Source organism: Chelonoidis abingdonii, chromosome 20 (assembly GCF_003597395.2).
Source record: "Chelonoidis abingdonii isolate Lonesome George chromosome 20, CheloAbing_2.0, whole genome shotgun sequence".
Lineage (NCBI taxonomy): Eukaryota > Metazoa > Chordata > Testudines > Testudinidae > Chelonoidis > Chelonoidis abingdonii.
The window spans coordinates 20,382,734-20,399,010 of record NC_133788.1 but is presented as its reverse complement, the minus strand read 5'-3'; the positions used below and the strand labels follow the sequence as shown (position 1 = coordinate 20,399,010).

At 42.8% G+C, this 16,277-nt stretch overlaps 1 protein-coding gene across 1 annotated transcript in view; it reads left to right on the top strand.

The window, feature by feature from the left end:
• VPS53 (VPS53 subunit of GARP complex) overlaps positions 1–16,277 on the top strand; it is a 92,309-nt gene that overhangs the window by 61,892 nt on the left and 14,140 nt on the right. The window contains exons 17-19 of the mRNA XM_032785295.2: positions 3,319–3,397; positions 8,336–8,484; positions 14,590–14,659. Coding sequence (XP_032641186.1) covers positions 3,319–3,397; positions 8,336–8,484; positions 14,590–14,659 — 298 coding nt within the window. The remainder of the gene's footprint in view (positions 1–3,318; positions 3,398–8,335; positions 8,485–14,589; positions 14,660–16,277) is intronic.

Genomic DNA, 16,277 nt, shown 5'->3' with positions numbered 1-16,277 from the left:
GTCTTTTAAAAGCTTTTTCCTGTCTGGCTCCAGCTAAGACAATTCCTCCTCTCTTGCTGTAAGGGGCAGAATGACAAACAAAATGCCCAAGCAGGATTTTCATACTCTCTAGGGCTCCTATTGCTTCTCCAGCCTGGTTTCCTTCTGATCGGAGGAAGCTCCCTTTCTCTCTCACTATCTCTCAAATCCTAACTAAGAAGAGCGAGTCCCTGGCCTATGGCTGAGGTTGGAAAGACTTTCTGTGACTTGCTTGAAACACCAAAGCAAATTAGCCCGGAAGTGGGAATGTAATTTGACATTCTGCCGTGTAGTGGAATTCTTCTAATAAGGGCAGTGTGAGGGTGTGTGCTGCATTCAGCCGTGACCAGCTCTTACAAACCAGCTATTTTGCGTCGCCATTCAGTTTCCGTTGTGGTTGTCTCACTTGGCGGCTGAGATGAGGTTTTGGAAGTCGTTTTGGCGTACTGTTCACACATCTGCCATTTTGCGTGCTTTAAAGTTAGACCTTCAGGACTGATGCGTCTCAGCAGAGGCTTTTAAAGGCCTTTAAATCAGAGTAGCACTTTGGGCATTGTCTTGTCAGTGTAGGACACGCCTCTGAACATCATTTTGATATAGACATTTTTCTTTAAACAATAAACAAGTCCCTTCTACTGGGATCTGGTGCTTAGTTATGCCCAGGAGTAAATAAAGCCTTAAAATGTTGCTGGCAACACTCCCTGCCCACTGTTTTACTGAACATGTCATTAGGCCTAGCAGCTGATCTTTTTCTTCTCTTTGTAATTGCATAAGAGAAGGCAAACATCACTGGAATGCATGTAAAGAATTTGTATTAGCAATCAGCTAGGGAAGCGTTTGTCATTGGAATCGCTGTGCAGGTCGTTTAGGAAATGACAGGAGCGTAACAAACTGTCTTCTTGAGGTAAACTTGAAGGATAAATTGAATTGTGGTCTGAACATGGAACCAAGAAACTCTTAGGATCTCGCCCCAGCTCCACCGCTGCTTTGCTGTGTGGTTCTGGGCAAGCCACTTCGGGATGGATTTCTAAAGGGCTTGTTGTGATCCTACTGAGAGGGTATCTAGTTTGAACTTTCTTGCCTCCTTGGAAAAGGCCAGGCTTGGTGTCCATGCCTGAGTGTCACCATCTGTAAAACAGGGATTATAGATGACTTTCTCCCAGGGGTGATGTGGGTTATTTGGTTAGTTTGTAAAGGGCTGCAAGCAATTCGTGGGATAACTTATCTTCATCTCTGGATTGTTTGTACAGCACTGAGCTCAGCAAGGCCCCAGTTCCGATCAGGGATTCTGGGCAGTACTGTAACATAGATGACCATGCACTCTGCATTTGGTGCTGCTCGGTAAATCAGGCACTGCTGCAATCTCATTGCTCCTCTAAGCCACTCAGGCTGATTTTTAAAAGTGGATTCTTCTTCTCCCGCTCCCTCCCCGGCCCCCCAACTTGCTATCTACTGCTCTTTACACCAGACTCTGTGCCTGGTGACAAAGCCCTAGGTAAGCTACTAACATATGGAAGCCAGTCACGAGCTGTTTGCCTTCTATTAAAATGGTCATGTTTCATTTTGGTGCTAAACCACAACTATTTTCCTACATCTCGCTGACAGCAGACGTCCTGTAGAACTCAGACGTATCCAAGCAGCCCAGTTATCTCAATCCCAGCTATCTTGGTATTGCTTGAGCTTGTGTAGTTTCCTTAGGGAGCAAATCATGTGGCGCCAACCAGATGGCAAAGAGGCACACCAGCCATGTAGTAATGGCCACAAGTGTTTTCATTTTAGCGCAAATGCCACATCATTTATTTTAAAGACAACAGCTGCTTCATCTCTAATATTTTTCAGGCTTGTTTTTGACAGGCTTGCTTGTTAAGGTCACTTTTTAGAATCAAATTGTGTATTGGACAGGAGCAATCTTACTATTTAGGGCACTGCTCCTGTCTTCATGTGCTTTTAGCTCTCCTGGAGAGATCTGACAGCTTACATGGGCTTTTGTGTGTTCTGTGTGTGTGTGGAGGGACAATGTGGAGTGAATTGGTAGCTGGTTGATGGTGTCCATCTATGTCAATAATTGCATTTAAATGTCTAAAGGAAAATTGAGCTGGTAAGTTGCAGAGCAGCATCTACAGAATTTTACTTATAGTGAGGGTGAGAAAGAAAGTAGAACTCAGGGTTTGTTCCGCACTCAGCAAGTTCTGGCTAGACCAGCATCGTTTGCAAGGCAAAAAGCAAAACACGATCATGTAGAATTAAGAGGTCATTCATGAAAGGCTTGAGGCTTGTACTGAGGTTAAAATCTGTTTATTTAGTGGGAGGGTGATTTGTCTTGTATACCTCCTAGCAAAAGCCTGAGGTAAAGGCGCTGCTGGGCCACACGTCCATGGAGATGATCCAAGATACAGAAGATGAACATACAATATTCTTTCACTGTTGTTTTAGGTTAAGCAGCCTCTACAGGCCCATGATTTTTAAGTCCGAACTTTAGTGTAATGGGATCAAATATGGCTATAAGTAATATTAGTAAGTTTTTTTTCAAGTCATGGTTTAGCATGTCCTATAATTCTGGAGAAATGAGAACAATGGACTGGTGGAATTCTAGACATGCTATAAATGCCCCATCTGCCGTCACCCCAGAAAAAGGAAGACAGACATTCAGAACTCATGCACAGTCTTAGCTGCATTATTGAAAAGCTTTATTGTAAGGTTCTGTAGTTAATATGTGAATAACACAGTGTCAAGTGGAAGCCATCCCAATGCTGCATAGTCTGCATATCTGCATATTGGAAGTGAAATTTTAATTTTAAAAAGACTGGATGAAGTTTTGAAACAGAATCACAAACAGACTTCAAGGGTTAGCTCTGCTGGATGATTTCATTGGGAATGATCCTTGTACATAGGTACTGGAGCTAGGAGAGCAGGGGTGCTACCGCACCCCTTGGCTTGAAGTGGTTTCCCTCATATACAGGGTTTTCAGTTTGGGTCAATCACTCTCAGCACCCGCACTATACAAATTATTCCAGCAGTCCACAGTAAGTGATCTGGCACATAACTGGGATCCCATTCCCCCTCTGTATGTCAAGGCATGGTGAAAGGCTGTCTCTGTCTAGATTATATCACATCTGCTAGCTCCCCTGTAAATGACATGCAAAATTTCCTGGGTTCTGAGAAATAAAAATTCTAGCTGTGTATCTCTTCACAATTCAATACAAATGTCACCTATGTTTTTTCTCCTTTAACCTTCAGAAAAGTCAGTTTTGGCACTGGGTTACTGAGTACTATCATAATGCCTGTACTTGATTTTTTCAGCGTGATCTCAAACAGCATACAGCTATTAGTGCAGGACCTGGATGCAGCCTGTGACCCGGCCCTTACCGCTATGAGCAAGGTACGTTTTTAAAAGGGGTAGCCTTAAGTCATGCTTTGCAGCTGTTGCTCAGTGACACTATTCAGTTTCATTCGAGATGTTTCCTTTGCCCCGTTCTGAGAGTAACTGCATGGTGCCAGCTTGGTTTTTAAAGCTGCCACCGCTTTATAGCTCAAGTCGTGCTTCATTTCCAGATAAACTTTGGTGTGACTCTCTGGTAAGAGCTTCCGATTTCTCACAGCTAAATAAGCCACTTGAGCAGTAGAATGTTGTCAGTGAATGTTCATCCCTGTCCTTCCTTTTAGCTCTCAATGTTCATGGGAATCTTTGAGACTGGGAAAAATTTGATTAGCTCTAAATGCCATATGCACTTTGTGTCTCACTTTCCCCTCCACACCCTCTGTCCAGGAGCTTTACCAAGCTGGCCTGTGAACTGTCCGTCTGGAGGTACCCAAAGGGCAGTATAAGGCTGGGTTGTGCCCTGTCGCTTCTCTGATGCTCTCAGTGACATGTGGCACTGTGACTAGAGAGGCCAGAAGCACAACCTTTCTTTGAGTCACCAGCTCTTTTGGGTTTTGTGGCAATTGCATTATTCTCTTTCGCTCATCAGCCGAAACGTACAGCGATGTTTGTCTTGCCAAGGTGTCGTGAAAAGCCCAGGTTGGTTTAGGCAGAGGTGAGGACGATGAAAGTAGATTGACCTATGAGTTGGGTTTCTCTCAATTAGAAATATTAAGCAGAGGTCTCCATTTTGTAGCATTGACTTACTTCCTAACTGCCATGAATTTTAATAGCATTCCGGTTCGTGATATGTTCCAGCTGCAACTACCCTGCACCCCCAGTTAGAGTGCGAGTTGGAATCCAGCTGCTAACGGAATTTGTACACGTCCCAAGTGGAAAGAGAATTTTTCCAGGAAAATAACACTATGTGGGGTAGGGGATTAGCACTTCAGGTGTTGCTTATGTACCCTGTCAGTCCCTTAGATGCTCCTACCCGCCTAAGACAGGATGTCCGAATCCCTGATCTTGGGTTGTTTATACCGTAGCAAAACCGCAGGACTGGGAAAGCAGCAGCTGGTCGGCCATTTATTTTTGTCTTTGGAACACCAGCAAAATGAAATGCATGTGATGGGAATGATCGGTTATAAACAAGCTAAGCCCTGCGAAACTTGCTAAGTAAATACTTGTCATTTGCACACCCATTCCTCCATTTGTGGCAGGCAGGCAGTTGCTTGAATGCAAGTTTTACTGGAATTTTGAAAGAGCTGGATTTGATGTAAGAGATTTTATTTTATTTTATTTTATTTACTTTCTCAGGACCTATTTATTACCTCTCTAACTGAATAACAAAGGCATTAACATTTGGAAGGGTAAAATTTCATTCTGTTTTGGAGGCATGAAGGATGTGCCTCTGAATCCACTCTTATTTTCCTATAATATGAATACATGTCTGTTCCAGAGCCATTGCTCTTCCTTATTTCAGATCTTTTATTGTAGATAAACCCTCAGAAATCTGCAAGGCAGACTATTCTGGGTTCTTTTTAATTCTGAAACATGGTTGTTTTCTTGGAAAATAATTTATTAGCAATAGAAGTGAATTATGAAATACCCAAGATTCTAAGCATATCTTGGCTTCATTATTCATAGAGATATTTCACACAGAAAATAAATAATGTGAATATCCATTTCAGACAGAAATGCTCCTGGTTTTTCTCTTATCGTGAGTATTTTGGGCAAATCTTAAGTGAAGATAGGACTCCACCTTCCAAAATATGTATGTAGCCTTTGGGTTTCATCTTTGCTTCTAAGTAGATAATTACTTTTAATAACTGCTTCCATAGCTGTTGTGGGACACCACTTACGTTTTATGATGATTTCTCCTTCAATTTTAGAGGTGGTATTTATAATTATAATTGGAATGCTCTAAGCGTATGTGGTGCTGCAGAAACACATAAGAACAGCACTATCCAAGAGCTTAATCTGACTTGGATAAAAAGGGTACACTGGACTAACAGTTAAAGAGCAGGAATGCGTGTAGACACCAATGGGAGACAGTCAGCTTTGGGAGAGTTCATGACAGAAGTGGGTTTGAAGGAGGAGAGGGACGTTGGATTTGGAAGGCTCTTCGGGTCCAGAGGTAGCATGAAAAGATGTAAAGAGAGTGAGAAAGAGATGAGAGGAGTTCGGGGATAGCCTTAGGAGTACAAGGAACATATGAGGCTGAGTGGTATGGAGAGATTTATTGCATCAACCAGAAACAGTATGTGATTGTAGGTACCTTAGATCAGTTAGACAAGGTGTCTCTGCCCCTAATGGCATCATTGTGAAAGCCAAAAAGTAGATGGAAAACCGTCTTGAAAGTGAGGATAAGAAACTTTACTTGGATACAGGAAATGCTAAGGAATTCAGGGAAAGGCTTCAAATAGGGAGTGACCTGTGTGAGGAGTTGGAGAGACTCTTTGTGCATGTGTCTGTATTGAATGTACACCAAACACTCATAATACACATCTGCCAGCAGAAAAGTTGTGTACAGCAGAAAAGCTGTGATTTGTAGTGCTGACATAACTCACAAAGCTGAACATTTCTCAGTGAAAGGAACAAAACTTGCAAAATAAACACTATTGCAGTGAGGTGACCACATTGCTGTAACATGAACTGCCTTCATCAGAACATTTTTTATAAATTTATATAATAAAAAGCAAAGACTTCTGCAGCTCGAGTTACATAGCAAACCACCAGAGTGTTGCTGGTCAGTTCTTTGAGCATTCTTTCAGAACCCCTCAGCACAATACGCTTTTATCCATACAATTCTCAGTTGCTCGTTCTTTATTCTCACATTGTCACATTTTCTCTCTCACACATACGCAAGTTGAGACCTTATATTTTTGGTTGTTTATGTACAATACCAGTCAAAAACTATCTGGGGATATCCCAAGACAAACATAAATGGAAAAAACACTTGAGTCCTGAAGAGTAAATTTAAAATGACAGGAGAAAAGTTACGCTTTACCAGAAAAATTGGGTTCATATTTCTTTGGATGACTTTTCAGTATGTGTCTCACTATTCCTTTTGTTGCAGCTACTGTTGTCCTGTTGAAAAATGCGCATACGCAGCTGATTTGAATTTTACATTTTGATAAGATTGTTTGTCAGAATTGCTTTAGGAATGAAACCCAGCAAAACAAATTGGCTACAGCGGACGGGGGATGGGTGGGAGAGAAGTGTTGCACCATCGTCTAAGCAATACTCTTATGATTATTCTAGATGTGCTCTGTATATCCTGACCGTGTGTTAATTTAAAATTACTATCAGTGGGGAAGATGTGGTGCTGGGAAAGTGTGGCAAGGAAACCATTACTAGGTGTGTTTCTTCAGATGTGGTGGTTGCTGTGAGCAGCTGAAGAGCAGTTGGACTAGTCTGAACAATCCCTCCAATGGGAGATTTGCCGAGTAAGAGTTACAAACTACTGAACAGACAGTGAGAAAAACATCCCTCTTGCCTACTTGAGTGCATGTGTTTCTCTTCAGTTTTGTTAACTGACAAAGGCTTTGCATGGGACGTATGTAGACTCTGCCACTCGACACTGGAGATTTGGCTGCTTTAACCCACTAAGTCACCTATGCCACTCATCATTTGCATGGAGTTGAATCTGGAAGGTCATATGGAACAAAGCATCTGTAATAAGTTAAAAATAGCAGGGGAGCAATACATGCAGATCTGGGGCTTAGGCAAGCAAGTTTGAAGGTAGATCCTATGCAAACGCATCCCTCAAAGGAAACAAAAATAGTTGTATCTTTCTTCCCCCCCAAACTATGTCCAGTTTTCCATCCTGATTTTCTGTTGTTACAGTCATTCATAATTCATCTTAATGGCTTCCTTGAATGGTAGGGCCTCAGTGCTAACCTGGAACTATGATGCAACATGGAATCATGAGTGCTTACTATTACTCATTAATTTGCATGTATGGTAAGAGTACTAAGCAGCACCTCTTTGGACAGTCTTACTCCTCAGGGGAAATTGCTGTGAACAAAGATGTCTTTCCAGGGGCGTCAAGACCTCAGCTGTTCACATCCTTTCAGAAGGTTTCTGCTGTTTTGTTTTGGATATTTTGAACATTGTCAAAGCAGTCAAACGTCTTACTAAAGACAGCTACTTTGACTGAAGCTCTAGGAAAATGAGAAGGGGGATCGAGTCATTCTTTTGCTGTCGTATAGTTTTATGTATGCGTTTTGGTTGAGCTGAAGTCTTGCATTCTAGCCTTCCACACCAGTAACATTGAGGTTTGCTGTCAGCTGAGCTCATGTGGAATGTTTCTGAGTTGCACTGTTTTGTTTTGTTTTGTTTTTAAATCTCTTTTTCCATCTAGCTGTCCTCAGCCTAACCCATGTTAATGCTGCTACTTCGATACAGGCATCAGGCCTTTTGCCGATCCTACAGTCAATTTCTTAAAGGCCCAGAATCACGATTTATGGGAGCTGTTGAAAAGAAACTTTCAAACAGGCTGGAGTGTCCCCATAATTTACACCAAAAGCTGTTTATCCCCGTGCTTTACCCATGTACATGTGCACACCCTTCCACAACCCATAAGCATTGGTACATATTCCTACCTCAACTCTGTGTTTTGATCCATTAGGGCCATTCTAACTCTTCTTTCTTCACGTCTTCTCTATTGTTCACAGGCCTTATGGTTCTTAGACAAGAAGTAACTAATTTGATGAGAAAATAGGTCTTAGTTTCTCTGCCAGGGATTTAGTCCTCAGTCGGCTGACACAGAGGGCCGCCTGGTTAAAGAATTATGGTGACTTTTTCCTGGAGACTTTCTACAGAGCTTTGTAAAGGCTGGATTGGTAAAAGTCAGTGCTCACTTCAACACTCTACGCTGCGGTGTATTTTTACATTGTCTAAAGCCTAATGAATTAAGAGGTTCTCCTTTTTTTTTTTTTTCCTCCCCTCGTGCAGATGCAGTGGCAGAATGTGGAGCATGTTGGCGACCAGAGTCCTTATGTCACATCCGTTATTCTTCATATTAAGCAGAACGTTCCCATCATCCGTGACAATCTAGCCTCCACAAGAAAATACTTCACTCAGTTCTGTATTAAATTTGCAAAGTAAGTCACTGCTTGTCCCAGCGTTCTCTGATAATTCTGATTGTCGCTAGCCTGGTTATGTACCTGCCTTTTAGTACATTATATCAGTAGCTTTTGACATATAGGTCAAAAGCTTCCAAAGTCTAGGGGAAGGGGGTCACCTGTAGCTGTCCATGAGACTGCAAGGTGATTCCATTCCTTGTTTTGAGTGTCCTGCTGCAGCAAATTTACACAGTCATCTGCACTGATTCCTTCTCACATGCCCAGACTATTTGAATGATGGCTGGAGCACTGCTTTCTAAGTGCAGAGGTTTCTGGGGTGCGCCTCTGCAAAAGACCAGTTCTGAGTGTCTGTATGTGGAGTCCTAGTGCAGGAGAGGTTGACAATCAGCATTTGGTGGATATTTAAAAGAACATTTCAGCTTCTTTATGGGAATCTCTTTTCCTTGGTATAAACCTGTGCCAGCTCCCAACTCTCATGACAATTCTTCTCCTTCTAATAACACATTTTTAAACAACCAGCAGGCTGCAAAGCTGCATTTAACTAGAAGTAAACACACAGTACGCAATCCTGTCCTAGAGCTGCTTATTTGTGCAAAGACAGTGATCAATACAGACTGGAAATGTACCTGAGGTATGTGGAGTCATTGTGATGATCTGATTCCTGGCCTGTCAGTGCTAGACAGGTTAATAGTGATTGGGGGATGCAGAGAATAAGGAGTTCAGGGCCCAGCTCCCACTGATTTTCGTTGCAGTCGAGTGCCCACCTCTCTTAGATCCCCTTTAAAATCCCAGCTTCTAAGTCTTATTTAGAGCCTTTTAGTGCCCTGTTTCTTAGAGCCAAATTACCTTTTGAAGGGATTATGGGCGATTTCTTTTAAACTCCCTTTTGTTCGTCTGAGACCAATCAAAACTGCAGGCTTATGACCTAGGAAAAAGCTGTTAAAGGCCATGGTAGCAACAGCTACTGGCTGTCAAGTTCTGCATGGCCAGCCCAGGAGAAAACATGAGTGGGAAACACTGCACATGCCATAGTTCATACTTAAAAATACCTTTACTTTTCATTCAGTTCTAATAAGCTAATCTCTCCAAAGTAAATCGTATAGACTTGCAGTTACAGTGTGGCTCTTAGAATCAGAGCTTTGGTTTCTACTTCAGCAGAAAAGGATGTAGTGGGGTGTCTTGAGAGCCATTAGCTTCTTCAACAGGGCAGGTGGCCTGAGAGTTACACTCCCTTTTCCATCTCTGGATGCTCATTAGTTTGCGTTAAGGAGCAGTTTCTGATCAGTCATATTATGACACTGCCCATAATCACTGTTCAAAATGCTGTCTCTGAAAATTTATTGTGCATAAGCCTCCTATGTGGTTACACTTTAATTTTATATAGCTACTATGATGATAAATGAAAAATCCATTTACACAGCTGTTAACAGCACAGTCTTAATATTTTGGCTTAGTTGCCTCCCTTTAAACTTTATTGTTAAGCACATACCAAGTGAATTGTGGGTAAAGCACCCACCTCTCCCTTTTGGGATGAGTTCATATCTAAGCCGGAATGAGTGAGTGGATCAAAGTTTGTTCTTTGGTAGACCTTAGAGAACTGCAAAACTACCACTCAAAAGACGTCTGTGGACCTGCTCCAACGTCCCTTTAAGTTGAGAGAAAGTCCTGATGTCGTCACAGGGCTCTGGATCAGGCCCTGAATGTGAGAATTCAGCTCCTTTCATACTCCTGATGATGATAATTTTGCCAGTAAGACTTGCTTCTAAACAGAACCAGTACACTAGTTAATGATATCTTGATGTTTCTCAGCACCCGTGTGACATTTTAATACCAACCCGTATCTGGGTGCCTTTAAGACTCTCAATCCCTAGAGTATTACCGTTATAGGCTGGTCTGTCTACTAGACATTGTACCTTTTATGTGCAACACAACACTGAAAATCGTGTTTGCATTTTGTGTGTGAACATCTGTATCTTTTTTTGCACCGGCAGCCACTTCTTAAATCTAATTGTATTGCACTAGGGCTGGTTTTGAGTTGCAGGACCACAGGGGAGATAAAGTTTCCAAAGTTGCAAAACTTAAAACCAACTCAAGAAATTTGAGCCAAATTTGGAGGAAGAAAATTCCTCACCAGGGACTTGATATGTCTTTCGGTGTATGCCATTTTTTCCCCCTTTTTGGCCAAGACTCACAGGCTCCCAAAATAGACTGGGGTAGTTGAAATTCAAGATGACACTTAAGACCAACACCAGTGAACCCTTCTCTTACATTCTTATGGGTACCTAAATCACTCCCCTATTAAATAAAAAATATAGCGCGGAGGAAGAGGTTTCCACATCTGTATGAACATTTGCTCAACCTACCTTTGGAAGTTGCAAGGAGATTGGAACTGAGGATGGGGGGATAGAAATCCTGGCGTGTGGTAAGGCTTTTAAAGGTAATTATCTTTTCCTCTGCCCCAGACTGGCTCGGTGTTAGCTACATACTGTAGAATGTTGTGGATAATTAGAGTGAAAATTTTCCTAATGACTTGGAGGGACTTTGATCAGGCATTCAGTGAGAATTGTGAAAGAAGATTGTGACATTCAGGCAGCATATGCTAGTGCTGAAGCAACCTGGAGTAAATCTTGTTGATTCGGAGAGAGTGGCTGATCTGAATTTCAGAGGATTATTTAAACCTAAGTGATTCTGTATTGCTAGTGACTCAAGAACAGCTGGACGCTTTGAACAACATTCTGTAGCAGCTCATCTCCTCTAAAATAAACGTACTGTGGTTGCTTCTCTGTCTGTCTTGCTTAGTGAGGTATTGTGTTTAATGCATCATCAATGCAAGGGATTAGGAAAACACAAGCTTGGCAAAGCTACTCCTGTTGGATGGGAGCCTTTCAAGTGCTGTGGTTTCTGTTTTCAGGCTCCTAATCTATCTTGCTCTGCTTTATTATTGCCTTGGGGACTACTCTGCTTGTACAAAGTGTTTGGATATGATTTTACAGCTCAAACTGTAAATGAGTTGTGGCATTAAAATTAGATCTCGGAGTACAGTGGAGCACATTTTTCCAAGTGCTTAAACCATGCACAGAGAATATGCAGTTGAATAAATATATATTCATCTTATTGGGACTGTCTGCACGTGCTATAGGGGAGTCAGGCTTTGGAGCTGACTTTAGGAATTGTGCTGTCTAGGGCTTTGGAGACAAGAAGCTCAGATGAGCTGAGATTCTCAGTCATGCTGCAGCACTCTTAATGGCCTCTGCCAGTCAGCACATGGAAGAGGGGTAATGTCACTCATCTTGCCCACCCTGCTGGACATGAGAAGCTGTTTCCAGTTAGACAGGGCGTAATATAACAGGCAGCATCCAGGGGTGGAAAGGTCACTCCCTCCCCGCTTCTGTGCTCATCAGGGTGGGCTTTAGGCCGATTCATCCGATTCCCCAGAATCGGGCCCCATGCCTTAGGTGCCTTTTTAATTTTTTTTTACATACCCGGCGGCGATCCGGGTCTTCGGTGGCATTTCGGTGGCGGGGGGTCCTGGGCGAGTGAAGGACCCCTCACCATCGAAGAGCCACCGAAGACCAAGACTGCCGCCGGGTATTTGAATTAGGCCCTGCAGTTCCTAAAGCCGGCCCCAGTGCTCATTGCAGGGAGAGCAGGTGGCCGTTCTCTGACACCTTGAAATTTTCACACTAAGCAAAAACCTCCCCTACTGAAGATTATGGCTGGACAACTGAAAGGGGGAATCCTTGGGTCACGTGGATGCAGATTCCCTACCTGAAATGCTGCAAAATTAAGCAGTGTCACTGTCTCCCATATGCAGCGTGGAAGTATTAGCCCCAGACCTGCCCTTGGGTTAGACCTACGTGTGAGATCAAAGATCCACGCTCCTCCATGTGCAGTGAACTGCTGCGGCCAGAACTGCTACTGATTGTCCGTTTTATAGGCTTGCATAAACTTGAGCTGTTCTTGGCTCTATCTGATTGGCCGTTGGGATTTATTTATACACCCGAAAAATGGACTTATGAGACAGGTAACTTCCATCCCTGCCTTAATGCTCCCCTGCTGTAGGGGCTAGTGTTTGTTCTCCTACCGTTGTTTATGCTGGGTTGCCCAGGCTAGTGTTCTCATGTGGCCAGACTGAAAGCCATTTGGGGGCAGCCCCGAAGCTTGTTCTCAGTAATGATTTTAAAATTGTTCCCCATTAAGCTCTCCTCCCATCCAGGCAAAGATTATTCATTGTGAGAGGCCACGGCCATGAGTTGAAAAGAGAGAGGAGAAAATTCTTCCATTTAAAAAGCTTCTTTCCTTCAACAGTTTTTTGCTCATTTAATGAGTGCTTTGCATGTGCTGCAGACACACAGCTTGTGTCATTCTGACCTGAGTAAGGGAAACAAGAAATTAGCTGGCGAAAATAACTGGTGGCAGGACAAAGAGGGTCTTGGCCAGGCTGCTTCCTTAACTGGATGGAAATGAAGAGCTTGACAGATGCAAAGGGAAAACCAAACTGAATTCCAATCACTGCAGTAAGTGGAGCTTTCTGCAAGGGGAAAGAAAACAGACCAGTGCAAACAAAATACAAGACTGAACCATTAAAGTCTAAACCTGTCACTGGGTCCCGGACATGGGACAGGAAACATGAGACATGCAGGTGTTCAGCCAAATGGAGACCAGGTGAATTACAAATGAGCGAATAAGAGGAAAAGAGGGCATTAGTGATGTGGTCCTACCAAACTGCTCATTGGGGTCCAGATAACTTCCTTTTGCTTGTGCTAGCCACCCTCCACTTGCAACTAGTGCAGCCCTTTGGTTTTATTGGTAAGTATTGTGGACCTGAGTATGATTTGCGTTAAGGCCCCTTTACATCAGTCTGGCAGCATAAAGGGGCCTTTAAAGAAGGTGTTGTGGGGGTGTGGGGTAGAGGTGATGTAACTGGGTGGTGTCCTGTGTAGTTTGGCCTTTTGATTGTCAACACGTGTAAAATTCAGACATACATACAAGACTGAAACATAACATAATGTGTCTTCTGTGTACGTTTTATGTTTGATACACTGTGGCATAGCCACTACAATACCTTAACCATATCTTCTGGACTGAGGGCTCAACCACTGAGATGCCACCTTTTTTTCACCCTCAAAACATATACCCAGATGTTGCCCTTTGGCAGTGTTAGGGAGGGGGCTGATGAGCCTAGAATAACCATCCACCTGCTGGGAGACCATCCCTGGGAGCATGGGGCTTCGGAGGGTGCCAGATTGACATGGAAAATACATAGAACATTGATAAGACTTTCCTTCTCAAGGAGGAGAGAGGGGAGAAGCTCTGTTTCCATTATAAAGATCACCACCTACAAAACCTAAAATCAATAAAAAACAGAAACCTAACCCAGAAAATCTATGTCCTACCATGTATCATTCAGGGTGGGCTTATGTTTAAGCAATGAACTGGGATTCAGAAGATCTGGATTCAGTTCCCAGCTCTGCTGAAGACTGACCATGTGACACAAACTCTGGCAGCTTCCTTTCCCTAGCTGTAAAATGAGGTAGCAAAGCTGCCTTTCTTCCCACCTTTTGTCTTATCTGCATGGACTGTAAGATCTTTGGGACAGGGACTTTCTCTTACTTTGTGTATATACAGCACCTCATACAGTGGATCTCTGATCTTGGTGGGAATCTCACGGTACTTCTGTAATACTTATTTTTGTGTGTGTATATAGTATTTCTGTATCCTGTATGGAATAGGTTCTTGTTGTTATAAAGATGCTTCCATTCCACGAACAGTTATTGTCCCGGTGTTTTGATGTTTATTATATAGTATGATAACTTACTTAACTGATACTTGAACTGCCGCTGTAATATATTACTCCATTTTTACAGAAATTCTTACATATAACTTGTACATGGCCTCCAAATTAACTTTTAGATCAGCATGGTTAAAGAAAAAGAACTCTGCTTCACCTATTTGTATATTTAAAAAAAATATTGTATGCTCACAATCCATTTGAGAGCTGTATGCACTTGCAGTGCCATAATGGAAAATCCCGATTTATTTTGGACAGTGTTAGCTTACCATTTTATGTGACTCAGAGTATTGAAATTCAAATATGTAATTTTGGTCTCTTCTTCTCCATAGCTCCTTCATTCCCAAGTTCATCAACCACCTATTCAAGTGCAAACCGATTAGCATGGTGGGGGCAGAACAGGTGAGAAAAATGAATTACACAGAACTAGGGTGTTTATTGCTAAATAAGTGGGGTGTTGGTGGTTATGCATTGTCTGAATTTCAATACAAGTAAGTGTCCAGTGATTACTTTAGGGCTTTCCGATCAGTGATATCATGATACATTTTGGGGAGTGGGGAAGTGGGATACAAAAGATTGCCAGGCGCCGGTAGGCAGTGTGCTCTAGGGTTAGATCAGGGAAGAGTTCAGATTCCTGGATTTTGTTTCCAACTCTGCTGTTGCCTCACTGGATGACTTGGGACAAAGTCCCTTCATTTCTACGTACTTAAGATTATCTTCCCGTAAAATGGGGATAGTGGAGCTTACAGTACCTGCCTCACAGTGCTGCAGTGAGGTTTAATGCTCCTAAAAAGCCTGATGAAAAGCACGCACTATGAGTGAATGGTTATTTATGGCTGAAGCTACTGTAGGAAGTACAGCTATCCTCCAGGATCCTCCCTGAGTAACCCACCCAACCTCCCACCACCACCTATTGTGCTGTCCACCTGCTGTCCTGTGAACACAAGCAGAGGATGATGGAAATTGAAGCCTAGGGCTCCTCTGTGCTTAGCCCCTATCATCAGAAGGGTTGGTGCAGAGGCATCCCTGGATGGCTGTATCAGATGTGCCCCCAAACTAGGTCCAACACAGTGCTTAAATGGTGCAGGGAGCCCTGCGCAATGGTGAATTTCATCCATTATTCATATAAATGTCTGCTCTTGAAAAGGGAATTGGTGCAGAAAGCGATTCCACTATAAATGAGTTGGCTGCTGTGACTTTTCCAAATCCAGCTATTTAAAAACGGAAAAGCAGAGTAAGAGCAGCCAGAATGGGAAGCCAAAGCCGTTTGCATAGTAAATAGTCTAGAGGGGAGCCAAGGCACATAGGTTTGTCAACCTGGAGATGGAAGCTCAGCTGCAAACATTGGCTCCTTAATGGGGAGAATTCTGATCAGGGCATGAAATTGCCTCAAACTCAAAGCCAACAGCTCAGTTCTGAATGATTGCCCCTGCCTCGAAGTGCCCAGTTATCAGTCAGTGTCCAGAGCATTCTTATTCCTTTGTGTTCCTAGTCCCCAGACATGTCCATGGCAAACAAACCATGAAGATGATTGGTTAGGAATGTTGTATTGTCATTTGGTTGTTGCTTTTCTAAGCACTAGAAGATTTGTAATGATGTAAACATCTGCTAAAGAGCTGCGCTCTTGGTTTCTTTTATGACTTAAATGCAGAGTGTATCAGGTTTTTAAGTTTTGTCTCCCTTTTGAGAGAGAAATCAAATCATGATAACATGGCTAGATTCAGAACAGGGAAAATATTGTGTCACTTTGTAAAGTTATTTTAGTTCGAGTTGGTAGAACCTGTTTTCTTGAGAACAAGACGTTTCATTTAATCTTAACTAGAGAGATACAAGCGTGTTGATGGTGTTCAGAACAGTTCCTGAGAGACTGGCTAATGTTAAAGGAAGAGGAGGCCATTTTCATAGTACTTTCCCACAACCTGTATGTGCTCACTGCAGAATTGCTCTCAGCACTTTTGAGCATGGTTACTTTCTGCTAGAGCAGCCCTGGCTTTTGAAGCTTCTCAGGTGCCCAGCCCCT